The sequence below is a fragment of the Dryobates pubescens genome, chromosome 9 (assembly GCF_014839835.1).
Source record: "Dryobates pubescens isolate bDryPub1 chromosome 9, bDryPub1.pri, whole genome shotgun sequence".
In the NCBI taxonomy this organism is placed as follows: Eukaryota; Metazoa; Chordata; class Aves; order Piciformes; family Picidae; genus Dryobates; species Dryobates pubescens.
This window is the reverse complement of record NC_071620.1, coordinates 8,587,836-8,611,975: the sequence shown is the minus strand read 5'-3', so window position 1 is coordinate 8,611,975 and position 24,140 is coordinate 8,587,836. Positions and strand designations below refer to the sequence as shown.

Genomic DNA, 24,140 nt, shown 5'->3' with positions numbered 1-24,140 from the left:
TAAACTATAGATCAGTTATGGTTATGTTGTCTCACAAAACAGGCAGTCCAAGGCTGATTATTCATCATGTGAGGTGATGTCCATCATTTAAGGATGGACATAATTAAAAATAAACAAGTTATAACTCTAATGGAATTCATGCAGTCCATGTACTCACCTTTCTCTCAGTAAAGACTGAAGAAACTTCACAGCCCTTGTGCTAAAGGGGTTAGCTTACATGATGGTAAAGGTATTTTTTAACTTAAGATAATATATAAATCTATTTCATCTCAGATGTGAAACTCTGCCTAGCAAACGTTTGAGTGAATTCTCAGAGAGGCTGTGAAAACAGCAGCAGTCTCTAAGCTCAGCCATAAACAGGAACAGACAGCTTTTAAGCGCCCCTGGGACTGCAGGTCTCTGTTACACTTGCACATAAAGAGCGCACTTCTAGAGATCTTGCTCTGTGGTGCTCAGCACCAGGGTAATTTGCCCATTACAAAAGAACAGGACAAGTGCCATTTTAATTTGATAAGACACATTTTAATTTTTCCATACCTGCCAGGTAATAATTAGCTGCTCATATAAATAACCTGCTGATTTCTGTAGTTTTCGGTGGGAGAAGCTAATTTATTTTTCTTTCCACTAAAGATGAGTCAACAAAAAATGAGATTACAGAGTTGCAACAATATACAATTTCTTTAATTGCTTAAATAGTGGATACAATAAGCATTACCTCTGTAATTTTCATTCTCAAGCGGTGGTTCTCTGACTGCAGCCCTTCTAGTCGCGATGTGCTGGTCTGATTGACGCTGGTGACCGACGTTGAGGTTTTTGAGTCTTCTTTCTTTTGATTTTGAGTGAATTGAAACCGTCTGTTCTGTGTGGCTGCATCTGGATTTGTCCTCAAGGTGATGAGCTGAAAGGTTCAAAAGCTGTAAGAAATCTTGTCCATGATTTAATATATCTAATTTTTTTTTGCAGCTATTTCCTTTTGTAACTCCAAATATCGAAAGGCAAACCCAGGAGTTTGTGTTTCTGCCTTTCAAGTACAAAATTCAGGAAAGCAAGCTCTGCTTGTCATGTGCAGTATTTGAGATGATTTCTAAATAAGTCTACAGAATATGTTGATCCAAAATGATTTTGCAGAGGAAAGTGCTCCAAAAAATTATAAAATTAACTGGATTTTAATTATGTTTAAAATCTATTTTCAATATTTCAGCAAATATATTTTTTCTCCTTCATTGACTTCTTTATACTTTCTAAGGATATATTCCTTCTTTTATTTAAAAGCAATGCACCAAGCCCTTCTCTTCCTAAGCAGAGCTTCACCTGAAATTTCTGCTTTCCAACTGTCACAAGTAACACTCAAGCAGAGAGAGAGGAATGAAACAGGAGTATTAACAGAAAGAACTCATGGGAGATTGCACACTGGAGAGCACAGGAAGTCAATTAGGTTTTAGTGACCCAAAATAAACCAAATAAATGAGACAAGCCACTTTAAAAAAAAAAGGGGGGGGGGAAAAGTTTAACCTTAAACATATTTAATTTAAGCAAATATAAGTAAGATTTAACACTCAGTGACAATGTGAAAATATCACCTCAACTTGAGGAGAGAAAGCTGCTAGCTGGTTGGAAAGGGGAAGAGAGCTTCGTCTAGAGAATACAGAATTTATGGTTACTTGCCAAGCAGCATACATATATATTTATATACAGGCAAAACTGAAGGAGCTTCCTGCCCTGAGAGCATAGGCAAGGCATTATAAATCCAAAGGTGTTGAGTTGTCTGGCAAAAAAAGAAGGGGCAATCGTTCTGTAAGCACAGCACAGATAGGGTTTGTGGCATAGTCCCATTTTGGAACTGGTTTCTCTCGTTCTTCAGAGCATGACACTGTTCTGCAGCTGCAGTGTCATGAAATAAAGACCTAATTTCTGACAAGGAGATATCTGACTGATTGGGCACTGAAACACTTGGTCCCTGGCATGTTTGCACAGACCAAGTCTGTAATAAAGGTAATAAAGGAGAGGACCGAGGTACTTAGTACCTTCTTCACTTTGGTCTTTACTGGCAAAACTTGCCTACTAAACTTCCAGACCCCTAAAACTCCTAAAGCAACTAAATACAGCAAGTTCAAGCAACGTGATGAGGTATATCACTAAGACCTAAGGAAGCTGGCTGATGTCATTGCAAGGCTACACTCAATTACGCTTGGAAGGTGATGTTGACTGGGAGAAGTTCCTGAGGACTGGAAGAAAGAAAATGTCACAGCTGTGTTCAAGAGAGGTGAGAAGGAGGATCTGAGGAAATACTGCCTAGTTGTCTTGGCTGCAGGCTACAGCAAATTCACCTGGGAGCCATTTGTAAACGTATTAAGAGCAAGGTTATTAGAGGCAGTTGCTAGTGATTCACAAAAGAGAATTTCCTGCCTGATCAACCTGACAGTTTTCCTCAGTGAGATGTCCGGGCTGGCAGACAAGGGAGAGAGTTTTCTTGACATACTGAAAAAAAGCACAGTGAAAGGCCACAAAGATGCAGAAAAGGATCAGAACCTTTATGATATAAGCAGAGGCTGAAGACTGCTTAGACTTGACATTGAAGACATTATTCATATTTATAAATATGAGATGGTAGAGAGAGGATAGAGCTACAGTCTTCTCAGTGGTGCACAATGAAAAGAAGGTAGGCACAAAATTTCATTTGACCACCAGGCAAAAACCTTTTTTCTATTGGAAGCATGGTCAAAAGCTAGCACATATGCTCAGAGATGCTGGGGACTATTCATCCCTGGAGACAGTCAAGACAGAACTGCTCAAGGCCTTAAGTAACCTGCTGTATCTGAGTCTTCCTAGAGCCCCTGCCTGTCCTCTCCCCCATTTCTTTGGTTCTAATTAGGCTGGTTGTAATGATGGTGTGTCTAACTCCCAGGCCAAAAACTGTATTAAAATGAAGTTAAAGGTGAAGAATGTTAATTACAAGGGCTTCTTAAATCAGCAGGCAAAAGTGCCACAAGGTAAAAGCTCTGCAATTTGACGTGGTCTAAGTTCAAACTGAATATAAGATAGAAGTATAGCTATCCATCAACTGACTCATCTTCATCCTGGAGTTTATAGCTAAAGATGTTTTGCCTCCAGGAAATATGCCCTAAAAAAGAAATTTACATGGTGTGGATTAGATGAAAAATTCCATGTGCAATGTTATTGGCTCTCACTGTCCAAGGGATAGGGCCTTTTCCTTATTTGTATTTTTAATTAATGTGTTTAATTTTTGGCCATAAAGACAGTGGAAATTGTTTCTTGCTGTCTCACATCTGTGTAGCTTCAATTACATCAAATAGTCAACGTTGATTATCTACACAGAGTCAGTAAAAGGGACAAAAAATGCTACCAACACATAAAATTAATGTGTTAATCCTGACCCTCTAGAACTGATTTAGCCTTGTTGCGTTATAGGAAACTGCAACAAAATTAATGTCTTCATGCCATTGCAGCACACTTGGTGTGTACTTGGTGGGTGACAAGAAGTAAACGCTGTGTTCTGTCTCATCAGTAAGTTTGCAGAAGACACCAAGCTGGAGGCAGGTGATGATCTGCTAGAGGGTTGGAGGGCTCTGCAGAGGGACCTCGACAGGCTGGACAAAAACCCCGTGAAGTGCTACAGGCTGGGATCAGAGTGGCTGGAGAGCGGCCAGGCAGAAAGGGACCTGGGGGTACCAGTTGATAGTAGGCTGAACATGAGCCAGCAGTGTGCCCAGGTGGCCAAGAAGGCCAATGGCATCCTGGCCTGTATCAGGAACAGTGTGGCCAGCAGGAGCAGGGAGGTCATTGTACCCCTGTACACTGCACTGGTTAGGCCACACCTCAAGTACTGTGTCCAGTTCTTGTCCCATCAGTTTAGGAAGGATGTAGAGTTGCTGGAATGTGTCCAGAGAAGGGAAACAAAGCTGGGGAGGGGTTTGGAACACAAGCCCTATGAGGAGAGGCTGAGGGAGCTGGGGTTACTTAGCCTGGAGAAGAGGAGGCTTGGGGAAACCTTATTGCTCTCTACAACTACCTGAAGGGAGGTTGTAGACAGGCAGAGGTTGGTCTCTTCTCCCAGGCAACCAGCACCAGAACAAGAGGACACAGTCTCAAGCTGCGCCAGGGGAGGTTCAGACTGGCTGTTAGGAAGAAGTTCTTCATAGAAAGAGTGATTGGCCATTGGAATGTGCTGCCCAGGGAGGTGGTGGAGTCACCATCCCTGTAGGTGTTTAGGAAGAGACTTGATGGGGTGCTTGGTGCCATGGTTCAGTTGATTAGATGGTGTTGGATGATAGGTTGGACACGATGATCTCAAAGGTCTCTTCCAACCTGATTAATTCTATTCTATTCTATTCTATTCTATTCTATTCTATTCTATTCTATTCTATTCTATTCTAAAACTAATGGAGCAGAAGAAACAGAAGGACATGGAAGCTTGACAAACAGATAAACAAGAAAAAATTACTTCATGAAGAGAGAACACATTTTAGGATTGCTTCTTTTAAAGAAGTGATGAGTATGCTGAAAAATACTACAGACATGTTGGCCCTTAAAAAGATAATTAGATGTGATAGCTCACTTCTAACAGGGAAATTTGTACATAATGTATGTTTGAGTTCTGCAGATTGCTTCTACAAGATAGCCTTGAAATCAGAGATCTGTAATTGTTTTTAAAATGTTCAGATTTTTATTTTGTGATTGGAGAGCAAGAATGCCTACAGTTACTGCAGGCAGGATGTAGTCTAATGGATATCAATGCTGGTATTTGAGGATACCTTTAAATGGAGAGAGCAAAGAGCGTTTTTTCCCCTGATCTACCTTACTTTACTGTGGGATTTTCCTCATCTTTTTTCTGAGGCACTTGGTGCTGAATGAAATGGCAGTGGATGAGGTGGACATTTAACTGGAGAAGTATAGTAATTGCCCTGTTGTAAGTAAATAAGGTTAGTAGAGCTGACAAGAAGTGCAGGAAAAATGTCATGTTTCATTCCCTGGTTTGCCTACATGGTTAAAAAGTTGCCTATTTAGATTTATAAAAGGTCTGTGAAACAAAATTGCATTCCAACACCGCTGGCCCAGGAGACTGCTGAAGTTTATTCAAATGGAAAGTGTTTTACTCTGTAGAGCAGAAAAGTACTCACCTGGTGCAAATTCACACTACTGCCTTGGTATCTCTGGCCACAGTTCAATAAATAAAAAAGTGCAATCTTCCAAGTCTCCGTTATCTTCTCCTTGAGAAGCTACAGGCATTCGTGTTTTAATGGTGACCTTCCTATATCACCAAAATGGTAGTCACTGACTACACAACTGTAAAGCAGAAAGATCTGGCGTCTGTCTCACACCAACACCTCACCTAGATGTACAAACAGGATGGTGCCAGATCTAATCTTCTGTGGGGTCCAGACAGGCTAGTGTGAAATCTGTGCTAGAGCAAGTTGCAGAAGAGACTGCTTGCCAGCTGTCTTGCTGTTACTGTGGCACAGTGTGGCAAGGATTGTAGGGCAAAATACATGAATGTACAAAGAACCCTCCAGCTGTGAACACACTCAGATGGGCATTGAAAGTGCTGCATTCCAGCTCTTGCTTCAATCTTACTCTTGGTTGCTTTTTGGTGGCTTTTTGTTTGCTTGTTTGTTTTGGGGGGAGGTTGGCTTATTTGTTTGTTTTTATAATACCTTATGCAAAGATAATTTTTAATGCAACACCAAGCTGGGGGCAGGAGTTGATCTGCTGGAGGGTAGAGAGGCTTTGCAGAGAGACCTTGATAGGCTGGACAGATGGGCAGAGTCCAACGGCATGAGATTGAACACATCCAAGTGCCGGGTTCTGCACATTGGCCACAACAACCCCGTGCAGTGCTACGGGCTGGGGTCAGAGTGGCTGGAGAGCAGCCAGGCAGGGAGGGACCTGGGGGTACTGGTCGATGGTAGGCTGAACATGAGCCAGCAGTGTGCCCAGGCCAAAGGCATCCTGGCCTGTATCAGGAACAGTGTGGCCAGCAGGAGCAGGGAAGTCATTCTGCCCCTGTACACTGCACTGGTTAGGCCACACTTTGAGTCCTGTGTCCAGTTCTGGGCCCCTCAGTTTAGGAACGATGCTGACTTGCTGGAACATGTCCAAAGAAGGGCAACGAAGCGGGTGAGGAGTTTGGAGCACAAGCCCTGTGAGGAGAGGCTGAGGGAGCTGGGGTTGCTTAGCCTGGAGAAGAGCAGGCTCAGGGGAGACCTTATTGCTCTCTACAACTACCTGAAGGGAGGTTGTAGCCAGGTGGGGGGTGGTCTCTTCTCCCAGGCAATCAGCACCAGAACAAGAGGACACAGTCTCAAGCTGTGCCAGGGGTGGTTTAGGCTGGAGGTCAGGAAGAAATTCTTCACAGAGAGAGTGATTGCCCATTGGAATGGGCTGCCCAGGGAGGTGGTGGAGTCACCATCGCTGGAGGCGTTTAGGAGGAGACTGGATGGGGTGCATGGTTTCGTTGATTAGATAGTGTTGGATGATAGGTTGGAGGCGATGATCTCAAAGGTCTCTTCCAACCTGGTTTATTCTATTCTAAAATAGCTATGCACTCGTAAACCTGATAATACAGGGAATGAGATTAAGTCCTTCATGCTAGAAGGCTACAGTTCATGTTTGTATTTTGAACAGAAAAAACTGAGAGGGAAAAATGAGGGCAGGATAATTGAGATTTAAAAGGAAAGCAGATGAAGGGGTTAAAAAGGGAAATAGAAAAGTCATTTCAGAGCCTGTGGCAGCAGAAAAGAAGGATGGGCAAAGGAGCATGAAAGCAAAGGGGCAGAAGAGCATGTCACAGTATTAATAATATTTTCTCTTTGAAGAGTGTTCTGACATTCTGTGGAGGTATTTTTTGCATCAGTTTCAATATGCATTTTCATACAGCTTACACACTTAAATCTTGCAGTATTTCAAAGCACATCCCATATTTGTGAATGTTCCCTGAATTGAGAAGAAAGTTGCAATTTTGCCCTAAGATTCAGGATAAAAATATAACTGTATATGTCTGTCGTACTTTTAAATACTTGAGAAGTGAATTTCAGAACTTGTAAAAATATCCTGGTTAGTTGGTCCTGGAGAACAAATTAGGCTGCTGGCTTGCAGATCAGAAGTCATCCTCTATTCCTAGTCTGTCTCTCTAATTTCTTTCAGAGGAAACACTGAGATAAATTTATTAGTTTGTTCCTTTTACACATACAGTTCTTGGTCCCCCTATTAGAACCAGAATTAGGGAATTCAGTGTAGCACCAGAACCTATTCACTATACTTTGCTGAACAAATTGACTGAGAAGCTGAGAAGCTTTGCTCAATATATTGACTGAACACATACCGGTAAAGAGTCTCAAACTTTTTATCATTACTCATTACTATTACAAGAAGGATCTGGATGTGCTAGAACATGGCTATGAGGATGATCAGAGGGCTGGAGCACCTCTCCTACAAAAACAGATTGAGAGAGTTTGGGCTATTCAGTCTGGAGAAGAGAAGGCTCCGAGGAGACCTTCTTGCGGCCTTCTAGTATCTGAAGGGGCTACAAGAAAGCTGGGGAGGGACTTTTTAGGGAGTCAGGTAGTGATAGGACTGGGGGAATGGAACAAAACTAGAAATGGGTAGATTCAGATTGGATGTTAGGAAGAAGTTCTTCCCCAAGAGGGTGGTGAGACAATGGAACAGGTTGCCCAGGGAGATGGTGGAAGCCTCATCCCTGTAGGTTTTTAAGGCCAGGCTGGATGTGGCTCTGAGCAACCTGATCTAGTGTGAGGTGTCCCTGCCCATGGCAGGGAGGTTGGAACTAGACGATCCTTGAGGTCTCTTCCAACCCCTAACAATTCTATGATTCTATGATTTACAAAACTTAAAATCTGACTCCAGAGGTGAAAAGACCTACATCTTGACTCTTGCCTTCCAAATGTTTCAGATATCCAACTGTAAGCACATCTAATTTGGAGTGATAAGCCAGGTTTATGCAAGTCACTTAAAATTAATACAATTATGTATTTTACTTCAAAATACCAAATGCATTCTTCACAATTGAAAGCTTTGCTGAAGTAAGCTTATATGGAAATCAGTTTTCCCTTAATGGAAGATCTGTCATACTCATGTCTAAAACTTTGCAAGTGAAATGCTCAAGTTTTAACCCTCTCTAGGTAGGTGTCTTCTTGGTTCTTCCAGCAATGCACAACAAACACATTCTCACAGCCCAGCAGAGCAAAAGGAAATGAAAGTGTGTACCTCCCAGACTGTGCCTCAGGTACTCCATTAATATACCAGTTAATATACCTCTAGTGTCACCATTTTCCACGTACATGTACCATCATACTTGAATACCTTAGAGGTTTCAACATAGCCTACCTTACAGCATGCCAATGAACTAAAAAAGTCTTATTGTTTTGTAGGTATAGAAGCAGAGATCCTGATTATCTTGGTAGCATACATAAGTAATGTGGCAGAGCAGACACATCCCCTGTACTTGAAAAGGCAATGAATTTTTACATATTAAATCACAAAGACAACACAGAGGGGGGAAAAAAGTCCAGACACGCACTAAACAAGTTCACCTACCTTAGGTACAAACACAAGGCAGAGCGTAATGGTGCTGCAGAATATTATGACTAAAGCAACGATGCAGAACTGCACATTGGGTTGGTCCCGAGTGAGAAAGGAAACAGCAGCACCGATAATGCACATTATCCCCACGTTGTAGACACTCATTCCAATGTACTTGCTGTCATTCAAAGCAGGAATGCTGACATTTCGTGTCTCCCAGGCTAGGAAACACCCAAATAACTGAAATGGTAAAAGAAGGGGGGAAAAATTTAAAAATCACAATATAAGAGGAATTGGCTCTCACACACGCACAAAATATTAATGTTAAGCTGATATGTTTTCTTACTCAACAAATATAGGTGATTATTAAAACACAGAGAAATACATTTACCTTTTACCTACTGTCTAGTTACCTTTATGGGGTGTTTTGCTCACTAAGACAGATTCCTGCTCTTGCCAGAAAAATAGAATAGAATAGAATGGAATGGAATGGAATGGAATGGAATGGAATAGAATAGAATAGAATAGAATAGAATAGACCAGGTTGGAAGAGACCTTCAAGATCATCGCGTCCAACCTATCAACTAATTCAACCCACCTAATCGACTAAACCATGGCACTAAGTGCCCCATCAAGTCTCCTCCTGAACACCTCCAGTGATGGTGACTCCACCACCTCCCCAGGCAGCCCATTGCAATGGGCAATCACTCTCTCTGTATAGAACTTCCTCCTAACGTCCAGCCTAAACATCCACTGGTGCAGCCTGAGACTGTGTCCTCTTGTTCTGGTGCTGGTTGCCTGGGAGAAGAGACCAATATCCACCTGTCTACAACCTCCCTTCAGGTAGTTGTAGAGAGCAATAAGGTCCCCCCTGAGTTTCCTCTTCTCCAGGCTAAGCAACTTCAGCTCCCTCAGCCTCTCCTCATAGGGCTTATGTTCCAAACTCCTCACCAAATTCATTGCCCTTCTCTGGACACGTTCCAGCAAGTCAACATCCTTCCCAAACTGAGGGGCCCAGAACTGGACACAGTACTCAAGGTGCAGCCTAACCAGTGCAGTGTACAGGGGCAGAATGACCTCCCTGCTCCTGCTGGCCACACTGTTCTTGATGCAGGCCAGGATGCCATTGGCCTTCTTGGCTGCCTGGGCACACTGCAGGCTCATGTTCAGCCTCCCATCGACCAGCACACCCAGGTCCCTCTCTGCCTGGCTGCTCTCCAGCCACTCTGACCCCAGCCCGTAGCACTGCATGGGGTTGCTGTGGCCGAAGTGCAGAACCTGGCACTTGGATGTGTTCAATCTCATGCTGTTGGACTCTGCCCATCTGTCCAGCCTGTCGAGGTCCCTCTGCAAAGCCTCTCTACCCTCCAGCAGATCAACTCCTGCCCCCAGCTTGGTGTCGTCCGCAAATTTACTGATGATGGACTCAATGCCCTCATCCAGATCATCAATAGAGATGTTAAAGACCATGGGTCCCAGCACTGATCCCTGGGGCACACCACCAGTGACTGGCTGCCAGCTGGATGTGGCACCATTCACCACCACTCTCTGGGCTCGGCCCTCCAGCCAGTTCCTAACCCATCGCAGTGTGCTCCCATCCAAGCCATGGGCTGACAGCTTGGCCAGGAGTTTGCTATGGGGAATGGTGTCAAAGGCCTTGCTGAGGTCCAGGTAGACTACATCCACAGACCTTCCCACATCCACGAGGTGGGTTACCTGATCATAGAAGGAGATCAGGTTGGTCAGGCAGGACCTGCCCAGGAATTAGATTTGGTGAGAACAAATTTCTCTAAATGTGATGGCTATCTTTATTTTACACTTTCAGCAATTTCTAATGACAGTACCTCATGTTTGTTTCCAAGGGTTCCACCAAAGAGATAAAGTGCATTGCTCTTTCAGCTATTTTTAGCAGCTGTTCTCACTATGCTGTTCTGAATCCAGTCATTCATTGTATGATTATCACCTACATTAATAAACAGCCCTGCCAAGATTTGTCCCATGGGAGACAAATATACAATGTATAAAGTGTCACCCTAGATGTTCAGACTGCAATTATGAAGTCTTTTATTATAGTGGGAGTTGGTAATGGCCTTTCAATTGCAGTTGTCTAATGATTTCTGGCATAAAACCTTCCTGTGACAATTTTTTATTTACTTTTTTTTTCCTTTTGTGTATTTTTAAGTTTTAGGCCCTTTGTTATTTACAATATGCTTTTGCAATTCAGCAAGGGACATTCTTTACTGTAAGGAAGCCATCTTCATCCCTTGATATTCAATTAGACTTTTTTTGCAACATGGGCTGCTGCAAGGATTATTTTCTTTCTCTTGTATTCCTCACAGAAATTCTGGGACCATAGAAAAACCATACACAAACTCAAGAGGTTGTAAACAGGTAACCCAGCCTGTAGTCTAGGCAAAGCCTGGGAAGAGTTTATAGTGCCCTGGGAAGAATGGTGGACAGCAGATTGTATTGGAAGGGAAGAGAAGGACAGAGAGAACTGTCACTACCACCTGAGACATGGGGTTTGTGTTTTCTAGCTTTTTCTGATCACACTGTAAGGACAAACAAGAAGGAGAAATTAAAAACAAGTGCACTCTCAATGACTTTGGTATCTTTCCTCCCAGACCATCACATTTGTTCACTGCCATGTCATGAAGATAATCTTCTCTTCTATACAACTGAAACTCTGGTAGTAATCCATGAAACCAGAGGTCTGTGATGATTTAATTGGGGACTAATTACAGCTGCCTAGTTTAAAAAAAAAAAATAAACTACTTCTGTTTTTTTCTTTTTCCTGTAGGAAAAAAAGGTTGAGAATGTCAAAGGCAAACAGCCTGGACCAGAAGAACATTGGTTGCCAGTCAAGAGATTTGGGCATTGACAGATTTAGGTTTGCTATACAAATTCAGTTTTGACCTTACGTGGTTTCAACCTTTCTGTAGCAACAACTGGACATTAAACACTACAAATGTCCTTGGTTGTTTACATAGTTTTTGCCTTAACCAACAACAGCAACAAACCAAATCAGTGGTGACTCAGCTCCTTCTCACGCCCACAGAAACTAGCCAGCTGCAGCCACCTACCTGCTTGCCCAGGCACTGCAAACCAGACTTACTGCCAAACTTCCAGCCCTACCCTCCCATTGCTGAGCTTCTCTGCCAGCTTAATTCAGTTTCTTACCTACAACACATGTTGCCCTGTGGCATGTTCATAAGCAGACGTGGCTGAATGGCTTTGACAGGTTAGGTATCTACTCTCAGCCCATAGAGTGTGACAGGCTGGAGGCGATAAGCCTCCTGCTTGCAGTACTGCCATCACTGTTGCAATCCATACCTAGGTATGTAGGATGGGATGGTCCCTCCCAGAAACAGCAGCAGCAGTTGCCCTTACAATCCTTACTTAAGTCTTCCGTGACACCATTCCCACCCTGTCACCTCCAGATGCTTCTGCAGGATAGGGTCTTAACCAGGGCACTGCCTTGCTTCCGTGTTACCTGTTCCACGTCCTACCTCCTCTGTTTTACACATCTCTTTCAGTAGAACTGGAGTCCACACCTGTCTCCATTGTGTTTTGTCTTCCTCTGCCCTCCCTAGCAGCCTAAGAACTACAGGAAGAAATGCAGTGGCTGCAGGCAGAGCATGGGAGAAAGCTGCTCTTGAGGAGTCTTGGAGCCATTCAGGTAAAGCAGCTGAGGCATGGACAAGCCTTTTGTCAACATGGGTAGTTTTGTGCCAGAGAAGTAGCTCATCCTCTATTACATTTTCAGAGCCCCTCAGGTAACCAAGCTGATACTTCCAATAAGGAAGGATGCAGGCAGTACTCCTCTGCTGTTGGGTCTGGAACGGTGCACAGAGAAAGCAGGAAATGTACAGACCCCTTTACAGGCTCTGTAAAAGCGAATCACCCACGGCCTTTGCCCTGGCTTCACTGGGCTTGTGCACTTGTGATACCTTTTTTTCAGGGTAAAAATCCGATACTCCCAGACACTCCACCATCTCAGTGGCTGCCTGTTCCACTGCTGGCACTGTGCAGCTCATCTGTGCAGCAAATCTACACTTTGTCATTTCCTGACTGACAAATAGGCTGGTCTGAGATGAGCTGCTTTGTGGGATAGAACAAATCCTTGTGTGTATGCATGTCTACACCATGTTTTTAAAGGGATGGAACGCTGATTAACTATAGAGAAGATTTCTGTCTTCCCCCACTACCAAGTAATTATTAATGAGATTTTTAGGGTTGTAGGTCTTCCCTTCTCCTCCTCCACTTCTTCCAGTATGAACAGATTCCCATTCCAGAAGCATTATTCTGGGAATACAGCCAGCATACTTAAATGAGGCCAGCAGTTATTACAAATAATGGGCATGAATTTATAGCTAAGGCCATTATAAAGCAATCTAAAACATCAATTATGGTGGAAAAAGATAATATGGACAGTTTTGTGGGGGGTTATGGCTTGGCCCATTCTCATTTATAATTGAGAACAGCATGGAAAATGGTCAAGTATCTTCCAGATGAAAGGAAGATATTTATTTGTATTATAACTAAATAATGGGAGAGGCTCTTGCAGCAACTGGGTTTCCTCAGAATGATGCACTATCAATGTGATAGCATTACTTTTAATTTCTATTGGCATGTTGGGTAAAATGCTTACTTCAGGAAGACAGCGCTTCCTTTCTATAAATTGCAAGTCATCTTTGAGACTCAAACATTGATAAAAGCTGAGAGTTTTCTGCAGCCTGCTGCCAGGACAGTGGTGATCGCTGAGGTGCTCCTTGTTTGCCTGCCATGGGTTCCTGCAGAGCTGAAGGGTTGATAAGATTTCTCCTCTGAGACAGAGCCTTCCTGAGGAAACACAACACTTCGCATTCCCTCCACCTGCCTTTCTTATTGTTCCCCTTCCTGAGGCTCAGCCAACGTGCAGAAATGAAAGATTCACTGTTATGACCAAAAATCCTGAAAATCACTACAATGGCTTGGTTGAGAAACAGCAGATGCTGTTAGTGCAAGGCCCAGGTTCCTGGGATTCCTTGACAGGTTTTGAATATGAAACTGATTAGCTCCAGTTGAAAACATGGACGCTTAGTACCCCAGTTCAGCTGCTCTTTACTCCTGGTACCTAAATTTTAAATGTTAATCTTCCCCAGCTCCATAAATCACAATTCTCATTATGCTTGAGCATATCTAAGTCTTGAGGCAGCTGTGCAGCTTAAAGACTGTTTGATATTTAAGGCTGCCTGCTGGGATTTACAATGCAGTTGTCACTCCTGTTTTTTCCTGGAAGGCTTAAGCTGGTAAAGGCTTCTCAGAGTGCATCTACTGTCTTGTGTCCCACCCTCCCCCCCAAAAAATGCAGTGGCAGACATCTTCACTCAAGACAGCAATGCTGGTGTCTGCTACTGCATAGCTTCAGGTTTGGACAACATGGCACAACTCCAGATTTTGCCTGAGCTATGTTCACCAGCCCCAGAGTAGCAGCAGTCTTCAGAAGGAGCTCTCAAAATTCTTTCAGAGCTCCCAGATTTTCTGTAATGAGAGACTGACAGTCTTAATTACTTGGGTACTTGCATGGGATGTTAGTTCTGATCTCTACTGAGAATTTTGATTAAACAATCTTCAGGGAAGGTGTGCATGAACACATAGGGATGGAGGCAGGTGGCTCTTAGCAGTGTTAATGTGCTGGATTCAGAGAGAGGAGGGACTCATCTGTCCTCACTGCTTAGGCAGCTCCTTGCTGACAGTTACATTTCGCATCCTGAGGTTCCTGATGGATCCTGTGCATCACAGAAGAGGTTTGAATAACTTGGGGCTATGTATTCTCCTATAGAAAGCCGTTATCTAAGAGTGAAGGAGCTCAATATCCTAGTGTCTAGTCTAATTGTCTACTTTAAGTTCCTTTGGGCACCTCCACCATGGGGCTATGTATTCTCCTATAGAAAGCAGCTATCTAAGAGTGAAGGAGCTCAATATCCTACTGTCAAGTCTAATTGTCTACTTCAAGTTCCTTTGGGCACCTCTACCATCAACACATGCAATTAGGAAGGCTTCCTACATTGTTAGTTATTAACTTAAAGCCTTTTCCCATTTTGGTCTACTAAGATGTGTATCTTGTTAATGTAAAATGTGTCATAAAACATTGGTTTGGGTTTTCTCTGAAGGTATGGGCTGTACAGGCAAGACTGGTTTGTTTCACCTGTTGTTTGAGGGTAGGCAGCTTCCACTTGACATTACAATGATTTAGAGTGTTGTATTTGCAGCAGGTGACATGGCAGGTTTAGGCTGTGTTGACAGTGCACCTAAAAATGTTGTGAGACAGCCATTGTATAAATCTGAGGAAAAGAGTATCTAAAGACAACAGGGTTATACCACTGTGACTAAAGATAGAAGTTTGGTCACTAAGAGAAATCTGTATTCAAGTCTTAGAGGGGTAACAAGACTATGGAGAATACAATATGAGTGTCTACAAAGTTTAACAAGAAAACTTTGAGTCTGAAAAGTCTTGCACAGATTAAATTGTGTTAGCTGGGAATATAATTGCAGTGTTTGTAGCTGAGAACATTTGGAAAACATTTAACGCTTCTAAGAAACTTTGCTAACTAGTTCATTCTAAACAGAATAGAATAGAATAGAGTAGAGTAGAGTAGAGTAGAATAGAATAGAATAGAATAGAACAGAATAGAATAGAATAGAATAGAATAGAATAGAATAGAATAGAATAGAATAGAATAAACCAGGTTGGAAGAGACCTTCAAGATCATCGTGTCCAACCTATCATCCAACACCACCTAATCAACTAAACCATACAACCAAGCACCCTATCAAGTCTCCTTCTAAACACCTCTAATGATGGTGACTCCACCACCTCCCTGGGCAGCCCATTCCAATAGGCAATCACTCTCTCTGTGTAGAATCTTGTTCACCAGAAGTATTGCAAAACAGAGTGACAATTGCTTACTGATCCACAGTATACATAAATGCAACCAAGTGTTTCATTTGTTATGGGACTGCGTAGACTGGCAGATGACAGGCAGGACATCATTTATCCTTCTATATTCCCTCTTGCCCTGTACTGCTCTGTGATGGGTTAATGCCCAGCCTGAAAACAGGGGATGGGGGGCTTGTGAGTGCTTTGCCCTCCCTGCAGGGCGTTTTCCCCCTGGGAAACGGAGTCTGTTCCACTCCCCGCTCCCTGCCCAGCCAGGGTATAAAAAGGGAGGACCCTGCTGCCCACTGCAGGCTTGAACACATGATCTTGACCATGAAGAGTCTCATGCTCTACCATCTGAGCCACATGCTCCCTCCAACAATTTTGGCATGCCCTTAAACCATTTTCTCTATATAGTTCATTTCAAAGTCATGTCTGCTTATACTTTGAACATGGCTTACAAGCAGTATTAGGAAAGAGAGATAAAGAAAGAAAATTATACTGGGGATATCAGACAATAGCAGGGAAATACCAGAGGAAAAGACTCCAATCCTGTCAGAAGTCATACTTGCCAATAACTAGAAGGTATGCTTTTCTAAAGATCATATATTGGACCAGCAGCTTTGAAGCTAATTACTGGCATTGGAATGTGCTGCCCAGGGATGTGGTTCAGTCACCAACCCTGCATGTGTCTGTCGGTTGTTTGGATGTAGTGCTTGGGGATACGGTTTAGAGTTGAACTTTGTAGAATAGGGTTATTGGTTGGACTTGGTGATCCCAAGGGTCTTTTCCAACCCAAATGTTTCTGTGATTCTGTGATACTGTATTGTAGTAGCACATAGTGAGCTCACTTGTGGATCACAGCCCTGCTGTGCTGCATGAAAGAAAAAAAGCACAACTTTATGCCAAAGATCTTACATATGGGGATTTTTATTCTGCTTGGGGTTTGAGGGTTTTGTTTTGCTCTGGCTTGGTGGTTGTTGTTTGTTTTTTTTTCTTTTCTGTTTTGACTGGTTTTGGTTATGGTTTTTTTTATTCCCTTTTCTTTTTCCTTTTGTCCTAGCTAGATTATTAGGAGGCTTCCACTCCTGCCACCCCTCAAAGCAAAGGCAGGTCTGGGCTGTGGCCTGTAAAGATTTCTAGGTCTGACGTAACTGTGAAGCTGGTGGTGTGAGTTTCCCCATTCATGGTCACCAATTAAATCCAGATCATTACAGATATAGGCACATTTTTAGCTCAGTAAAATGGCTGCAGATTTTTTCAATGAGAATTTTCAAGACTGGATAAAGCCCAAACCCACAACATTTTGATTTTCAGGTTTTCACTGGAGAATTGGGAAGTAAAATATACTAGGCAGTTTTCAGGAAGACACATGGAAAACTCATTCTTTTTAAATCACCATCACACCAAGTAAGATTAGCAAACAGAAAGACAAACTACACCTTTGTAGATCTCCTGTAATGACAGCTGATATAATCCAACCTTAAACCATCATTCGCTCCCCTGATCTGGTATGAGTCAGCTGTGTATTTAGTAAAATTTCAGAGAGTTGCTCTGGCTATCCAGGACTAAAGGGATATTTCTGTTGAATGCTAGGATAATAGCTACATGATTTAATTTTTTTTTCCTTATTTTTGCAGGATATGATATTCACTATTCAGCTGAAGGGCTTTCTTTGTAAAGGTCTTGGCAAATCCCGTTATGCTGCAGGGCATTTAGTATGGTCCTGTGCAGGGCAAGACGGCAGAGCAGTGGCACAAAGCTATGGACACTAACATGCATTCAGGCATAGTTTTCCACTTCATATTTCAGCCTTCTAACTTAACAGGTTAGTAAAATATTTTCCCTTCTTTCTAGTTAGGCTACTTAACTTTATTCTGTGAAAATTCAGCTTAGCCATGACATACATTATAGTAACTAAGTTGAAACAAGTGCACAATTGATTATTAGTGAATATCCATTTATAATAGTTTTATATTGTCTGTAGCACAAGACTGCCACCTATAACCACAGCACTGTAAAATGATTAAACATCTCTGATAAAAACAAGTGTGTGCTACAATTTGAATCAATTTATGGTCTACAAACATTGACTTCAAGAGGCATGTAAGGAATGGGCTGCCCAGGGAGGTGGTGGAGTCACCATCACTGGAGGTGTTTAGGAAGAGGCTGGATGGGGCGCATGGTGCCATGGTTTAGTTGATTAGGTGGTGTTGGATGATAGGTTGGACTCGATGATCTCAAAGGTCTCTCCCAACCTGGTTAATTCTGTATTCTGTACTTCAATGTCTGCAATATTTTAAGCATGTATCTGAAGCTTCCTTATGGCTGTAGTAGGGAAAAATGCATCTTGCAAAACCGTATGGTTTTGGATGCTAAAACTGCCAATGTTTTATTAAAGATACAACAACAAATATCTGGTACCCACTATAGACTACCTTCCCCCACCACAGAGCTTAACTGTCTTCCTCTCTAGCAATTTTAAGATGGGACAGATGGGTTGGTGCTAAATCCACCATAAATATGAGTTGGAACCATACAAACTAATCGAGAAGGCAGCAGTCCCTTTCTCTAAGTACTTTTTTCAATCATGAAGGGAATTAGGAAAGGAGGAAAGTAAAGGTGTTAAAACTTGAAGGCACTTTCAGAAAAGAATCAGGATTTTTAACATAATCTGGAGACTATTCACCTTCTGTATACAAAAGGTTTATTAATTTGATAATGTTATTAATTAATAATGGGCATTGCTGATACAGTATCATAAAATAATTGGGAGGGATCTGAAGAAATCATCCAGTATAACCTCTTGCTCACAAAGCAGGCTCAGCTGTGAGGTCAGACCAGGCTGTTGATAACATTATCTAGCCTGGTCTTGAAACCTTCCATAGATGAAGGCTGCATAACCTCTCTGGACAACCTGCTTCACTGCTTCATTTTTCTCAGAGTGAAAAATAATACCAATAATGTCTTTATATTCAGTCTATATTAAGCAGATACAGTAAAATGGTACAAAGGATGAACAGATGTTACACACCACAGCTGCAGTGTTCATAGGCAGCTCCTAGGCTACTTCTATGGAGAGGACTTGTAAGCACCTGAAGTGGCAGTAAGAAGCAAGATTCAGCATTCAGCAAGGATGGTCAGCCTTACTGTCAGTAATACCTGTAGGTGTCTGAACACTGCTACTGGCTAGGTTTCTGCTTCTGTGCACATTAACTGCTGCCTGGACTCTGTCTGGATATTGCTTACTGGTTCCTCTCACACAACCAGTCTCTGCTAGAATGAAGAGAAGAGGCATTTCAGGCTGGTGAAGACCATGTACCCTGCCAGGTTGCTCTCCCCTCCTGTCCACTAAGGAGCACCAAGTGCTGTCTGAAGACTGGCCACTGACTGCAGCCCAAACTCTAAACTATGGTACTCACATACTTGTTGTGAATCTACTTTCAGGTACATGAGAACATTGGAAAAGGAATGTTTATGGATTAGCCACCAAAGAAAAGGAAACTAGGAAACTACTGGGGAAAGGAGCAGGGGAAACAGGACTATTTACAAATGGCAACTGAAAGATGCTGTAAAAAATATTTTCTTATTTTAAAAATTAAATATATAAATTATCTGAAGGTTAGACAGAATGTAACAAAAGTTAAAAAGAGGAAATTCATAATAGCCTGGAGAAGAGGAGGCTCAGGGGAGATCTTATTGCTGTTTACAAGTACCTGAAATATGGTTGTACCCAGGAGGGGGTTGGTCTCTTCTCCCAGTCAACCAGCACCAGAACAAGGGGACACAGTCTCAAACTGCACTAGGGGAAGTTTAGGCTTGAGGTGAGGAGAACGTTCTTCACTGCCAGAGTTGTTAGCCATTGGAATGGGCTGCCCAGGGAGGTGGTGGAGTCACCATCCCTGGAGATGTTCAAGAGGGGCTTGGACGTGGCACTTGGTGCCACTGTTTAGTCATAAGGTCTGTGGTGACTGGTTGGACTTGATTGTCTTTGAGGTCTCTTCCAATCTTGGTGATTCTATAATACTGATTGTGAATTCATGTTCTAAAATAGTGAGAGTGGAAAGGGAAGTTAAATATATAGTAGAAAAGGAATGGCTAGCAGCAACAACAGAATTCATAGGGATTTCTAAAAATATATGTGGAGAAAAGAGAATACCAATAATGATTCATGCCTGGGAAGAGAACAAATTCAATAGTAATGATGCATGATAAGATATGCTTAATGAATATTTTTGTCCTATATGCATATAGAGGTGATGCAATGCATTCATGTCTTGCAAAACCAGGAAAATGCAGCTAATTTTAGCAGTAAGTGATTTCTTGAAGACCCTGTCACCATAAACTGTTGTAGTCAGAGAGTTGCATGCAGGAGTTTTAGGAATTCATTTAGAAGTTTTCTGGACTGCTGGACTTAACTGTTGATACTTATTGGAATTCTGGCAAAGTTCCACTTAAGATATTAAAAGGCCATATGGGAAAAGAGGAAATGGAACATCTTCAGTGATTACAGAGCTATTATGGTAGTTTCTATCCTAAGCAAATTAATGAAATGGCTGATAAACAAACTCAGACAATAAACCAGGGAAAAAGAAAAAAAAAAGAATAGGTAGCAATATAGAATAGAATAGAATAGAATAGAATAGAATAGAATAGAATAGAATAGAATAGAACAGAACAGAACAGGTTGGAAGAGACCTTCAAGATCATTGTGTCCAACCTATCAACTAATTCAACCCACCTAATCAACTAAACCATGGCACCAAGCACCCCATCAAGTCTCCTCCTGAACACCTCCAATGATGGTGGCTCCACCACCTCCCTGGGCAGCCCATTCCAATGGGCAATCACTCTCTCTGTGTAGAACTTCCTCCTAACATCCAGCCTAAACCTCCCCTGGTGCAATCTGAGACTGTGTCCTCTTGTTCTGGTGCTGACTGCCTGGGAGAAGACACCAACTGCCACCTGTCTACAACCTCCCTTCAGGTAGTTGTAGAGAGCAATAAGGTCACCCCTGAGTTTCCTCCAGACTAAGCAACCCCAGCTTCCTCAGCTTCTCCTCACAGGGCTTGTGCTCCAAACTCCTCACCAGCTCTCTTGCCCTTCTCTGGCCACGTTCCAGCAAGTCAACATCCTTCCTAAACTGAGGGGCCCAGAACTGGACACAGGACTCAAGGTGTGGCCTAACCAGTGCAGTGTACAGGGGCAGAATGACCTCCCTGCTCCTGCTGGCCACACTGTTCCTGATGCAGGCCAGGATGCCATTGGCCCTCTTGGCTGCCTGGGCACACTGCTGGTTCATGTTCAGCCTACCATCGACCAGCACCCCCAGGTCCCTCTCTGCCTGGCCGCTCTCCAGCCACTGTGACCCCAGCCTGTAGCACTGCATGGGGTTGTTGTGGCCAGTGTGCAGAACCCGGCGCTTGGATGTGTCCAATCTCATGCCGTTGCATTCTGCTCATCTGTCCAGCCTGTCGAGGTCCCTCTGCAAAGCCTCTCTACCCTCCAGCAGATCAACTCCTGCTCCCAGCTTGGTGTCATCCACAAGTTTACTGATGATGGACTCAATGCCCTCATCCAGATCATCAATAGAGATGTTAAAGAGCATGGGGCCCAGCACTGATCTTTGGGGCACACCACTAGTGCCTGGCTGCCAGCTGGATGTGGCACCATTCACCACCACTCTGTGGGCTCAGCCCTCCAGCCAGTTCCTAATTTAATCCCCCTCACCCCCCAATAAGATTGCAAGGCTGATTAAAGATAATTCCATTTACGGTTTACTCAGATTTCTCTGTAATGTTTGCTTTAACACTGCACGGTATTGTTATTTAAAAACATTCTGGTACAACATCAATACAACAAATTCAGACTGATTGAAATTCAGGGCACAGATCTCAATGTGTAACTCTTGATGAGAAGCTAATGAAAAACCGGGTGCGTTTCCAAACGGTCCTAAACTAATAACATCCCATTTTTCTGCATTGACTTGAAAGAGGCTACAATACGTCTGAAAAGTCTGCAGAGAAAGCAAAGGTGGAGAATGGCAAACAATTACTAGTTGTTGTTTTCATAAAGAAATAAGATTTTTGGATAGGTCACAGAAATTTGGTCAAACTTCAGGTAGCTTGCCTAGAAACAAAGGCATCAGCTCATCTTAGAGAAAGTGGGATGACATATGCAAGACACAAGAAGGTTAAAAGTTTGGAGATCAGAGCTAGACAAATTCAACTTAATGGTTAGAAAGCTTCAGGAAGCAGAGGGTTATTTCAGATTTGAAATGAAGAGTAAACATAGTACTAAAGATATATTGTAGATGAAGGAATACTTTATTTGGCTTCATAAATCATGGACCTGTATTGTGCAGTATTTCAACTATGGTGACCAAAAGAGAATGCTGGAAAATAAATCATTAGAAGAATTTAAATTTCTTATTCTTAGTAACCATTACCAAGTCCCATGATGCATGTGCATCAGTTTTGCACATCTCCAGCATGAAATGTTGATGTTTTCATCCTTAGCAGGGTTAGCTAAGGACCACACATTAAAAACTGTGTATCAGACATGCTCTGCAATATTAGTTACAGCTTAAATAACACATCAGCATTGCAATGAAAATTCTAACGTGCACACCTTGAGTCTAATGTTAAACACAGTATAAGGAAGAGAAGAATCAAACTGTAGAAAAGTCTAGTGTATGGTTAATAAGAGAAGTGCTCTAGAGGAGTCCCCTCCATCCTTAATCTGGTTTTGTTCTGGCTGACATCAGAAAAATAATTCATACCTCTCAGAAAGATGTTAGTGCACCACTGGCAAGATTAATATGATGTGATTTCTATCATCCTTTGGAATGTATGAAACAAAGGTGCTTTTCAAACATGCCTACAACATCAGAAATCAAAAGCTAGAAATACTGCAACTGAAGGTCATCATGTACACACAGACAGACCTTAAACTTCTATGTAGCCTTTTAGGAGCTGAATGTGAGATAGGAAAAACATGGAGACCCTTATGTATGATGGGACTTAGTCGTGGATAAAGGCAAGATTAAGTATGGTTGTCTTCCTCTTGTAACCAGCCGTGAGGAGTTTAAATTCAATAACTGAGAAGCCTCCATGCAGTTAGTAAATGTTTCCTCACATTCCTTCAAAGGCAGGTGAAGACTCATGGATTTGACTTTTAATGTTTTCTTATTTTAATGTAGAAGGAACCTGGGCATCCTGCCTTGCCCTACATCCCCTTGCCTTGCTTTCCCTGCACTTCTATTCACTTCACCAGTACATTTCAGTCATCAGAACAGACAGTATTGCTTTATACTTTTGAGCCAAAAAAACAGAGTATAACTTTTAATATTCTTATTTTGAGACAAGAGGTCATTGTGAATAATTCTGACTGAAGTAAATCATTAAGCTATTTCACCCTAAATATTGCATGGTGTTGTAATTAGCAACACTAGCTGTTTAGTCTAAAGTATGTTAAATTTGGGGTATTTTCATATTACCTGAAAACTTCCTATTAGATAAACCTTTATAAAAAGATACAGTAGCATGAGAGGTTCTGGGTTTTGCTCTAAAGGTAAAATATATGTAGCATACAGAAACACCTTTGGCGATGAGATAAACTACATCAGTCCTGTTGTCCTCATATAACTCACCATAGCAATTATTTAAGAGATTCAAAAGACTACCTTCCTTTTTCATATGTAGTGATTTGTGTGATAAAAGGGCACTGGAGTAATAAAATGTGTATATTTCATTCTTGGTTATGAAACACTGTGTGTCTGAAATAATGCCAAATGGCATTTGCAAACTCAAGCAGAGTCACATATCTTGAAGCAAACAGTCCAACATATTTGCCAACCAACTAACCTAGGGCAAAGGACTAATGAGAACCAATGCAGTTTGATTACTGCCCAGCACTACTCAAACTTAAAAAAACTTTAAAGAAAACTACCTGAGAATGTATTATTTAAATAGAGAATATTATTTTCCCTCCTTAATTTTTAATTTAAAACAATGTTGAAGTTATTTTTGAGGGGAAAAATCAAGCAGCCCAATTCACCATTTACTTGAATCCTTCAGTATTTTAAAAGGAACTTTAACTCATTTGTTGTTGTACCCTAAGTGAACCACATAATGACTTTGTTTTCAGACAGAACCACAGAGAAAAATGTCTTAAGCACTTGTAGAAGGAACACTGGAAAACTCTAGCTGAAAGAACACAAAATGAATTGTTCAAAATTCCTATACAAGAAAATTGGAAAGTAACAAAAATGTGGAAACCACTGAAGAAAAATCTCATGCAATTAAAGATGCAAAGCGAAAAATACTCTAGCAAGACCTGGAATTTATTGACAGATATGTCAAACCAGTAATATAGTAGTATAATAGAAACAGGATGACAAGTTAAGAACTTAATCTCTAAAGATAAATAAATGACCTAATGGATACAAACCATCATCACATAGGATGTAAATATTGCAATAAAGTTAAGTATCTTGTCAGCAACTGGGTACTAAAGTTCTGCTTTCCAGTTTAGCTGTATCTCTTTGGAAGATTTGACTTAATAAAGAGACAAAATCAGAATCTGTCACTATGATGATCAGGAAGAATCAAACAAAGAAATATAAGAAGGCATTTCAGAAGCACTCAGCTGCTCATGAGGC

General features: G+C 42.0%; 1 protein-coding gene across 1 annotated transcript in view; it reads right to left on the bottom strand.

Moving 5' to 3' along the window:
- Positions 1 to 24,140, bottom strand: part of GABBR2 (gamma-aminobutyric acid type B receptor subunit 2) — a 569,051-nt gene that overhangs the window by 18,365 nt on the left and 526,546 nt on the right. The window contains exons 15-16 of the mRNA XM_054164335.1: positions 8,572 to 8,796; positions 716 to 898 (exon numbers count right to left, since the gene is read on the bottom strand). Coding sequence (XP_054020310.1) covers positions 716 to 898; positions 8,572 to 8,796 — 408 coding nt within the window. The remainder of the gene's footprint in view (positions 1 to 715; positions 899 to 8,571; positions 8,797 to 24,140) is intronic.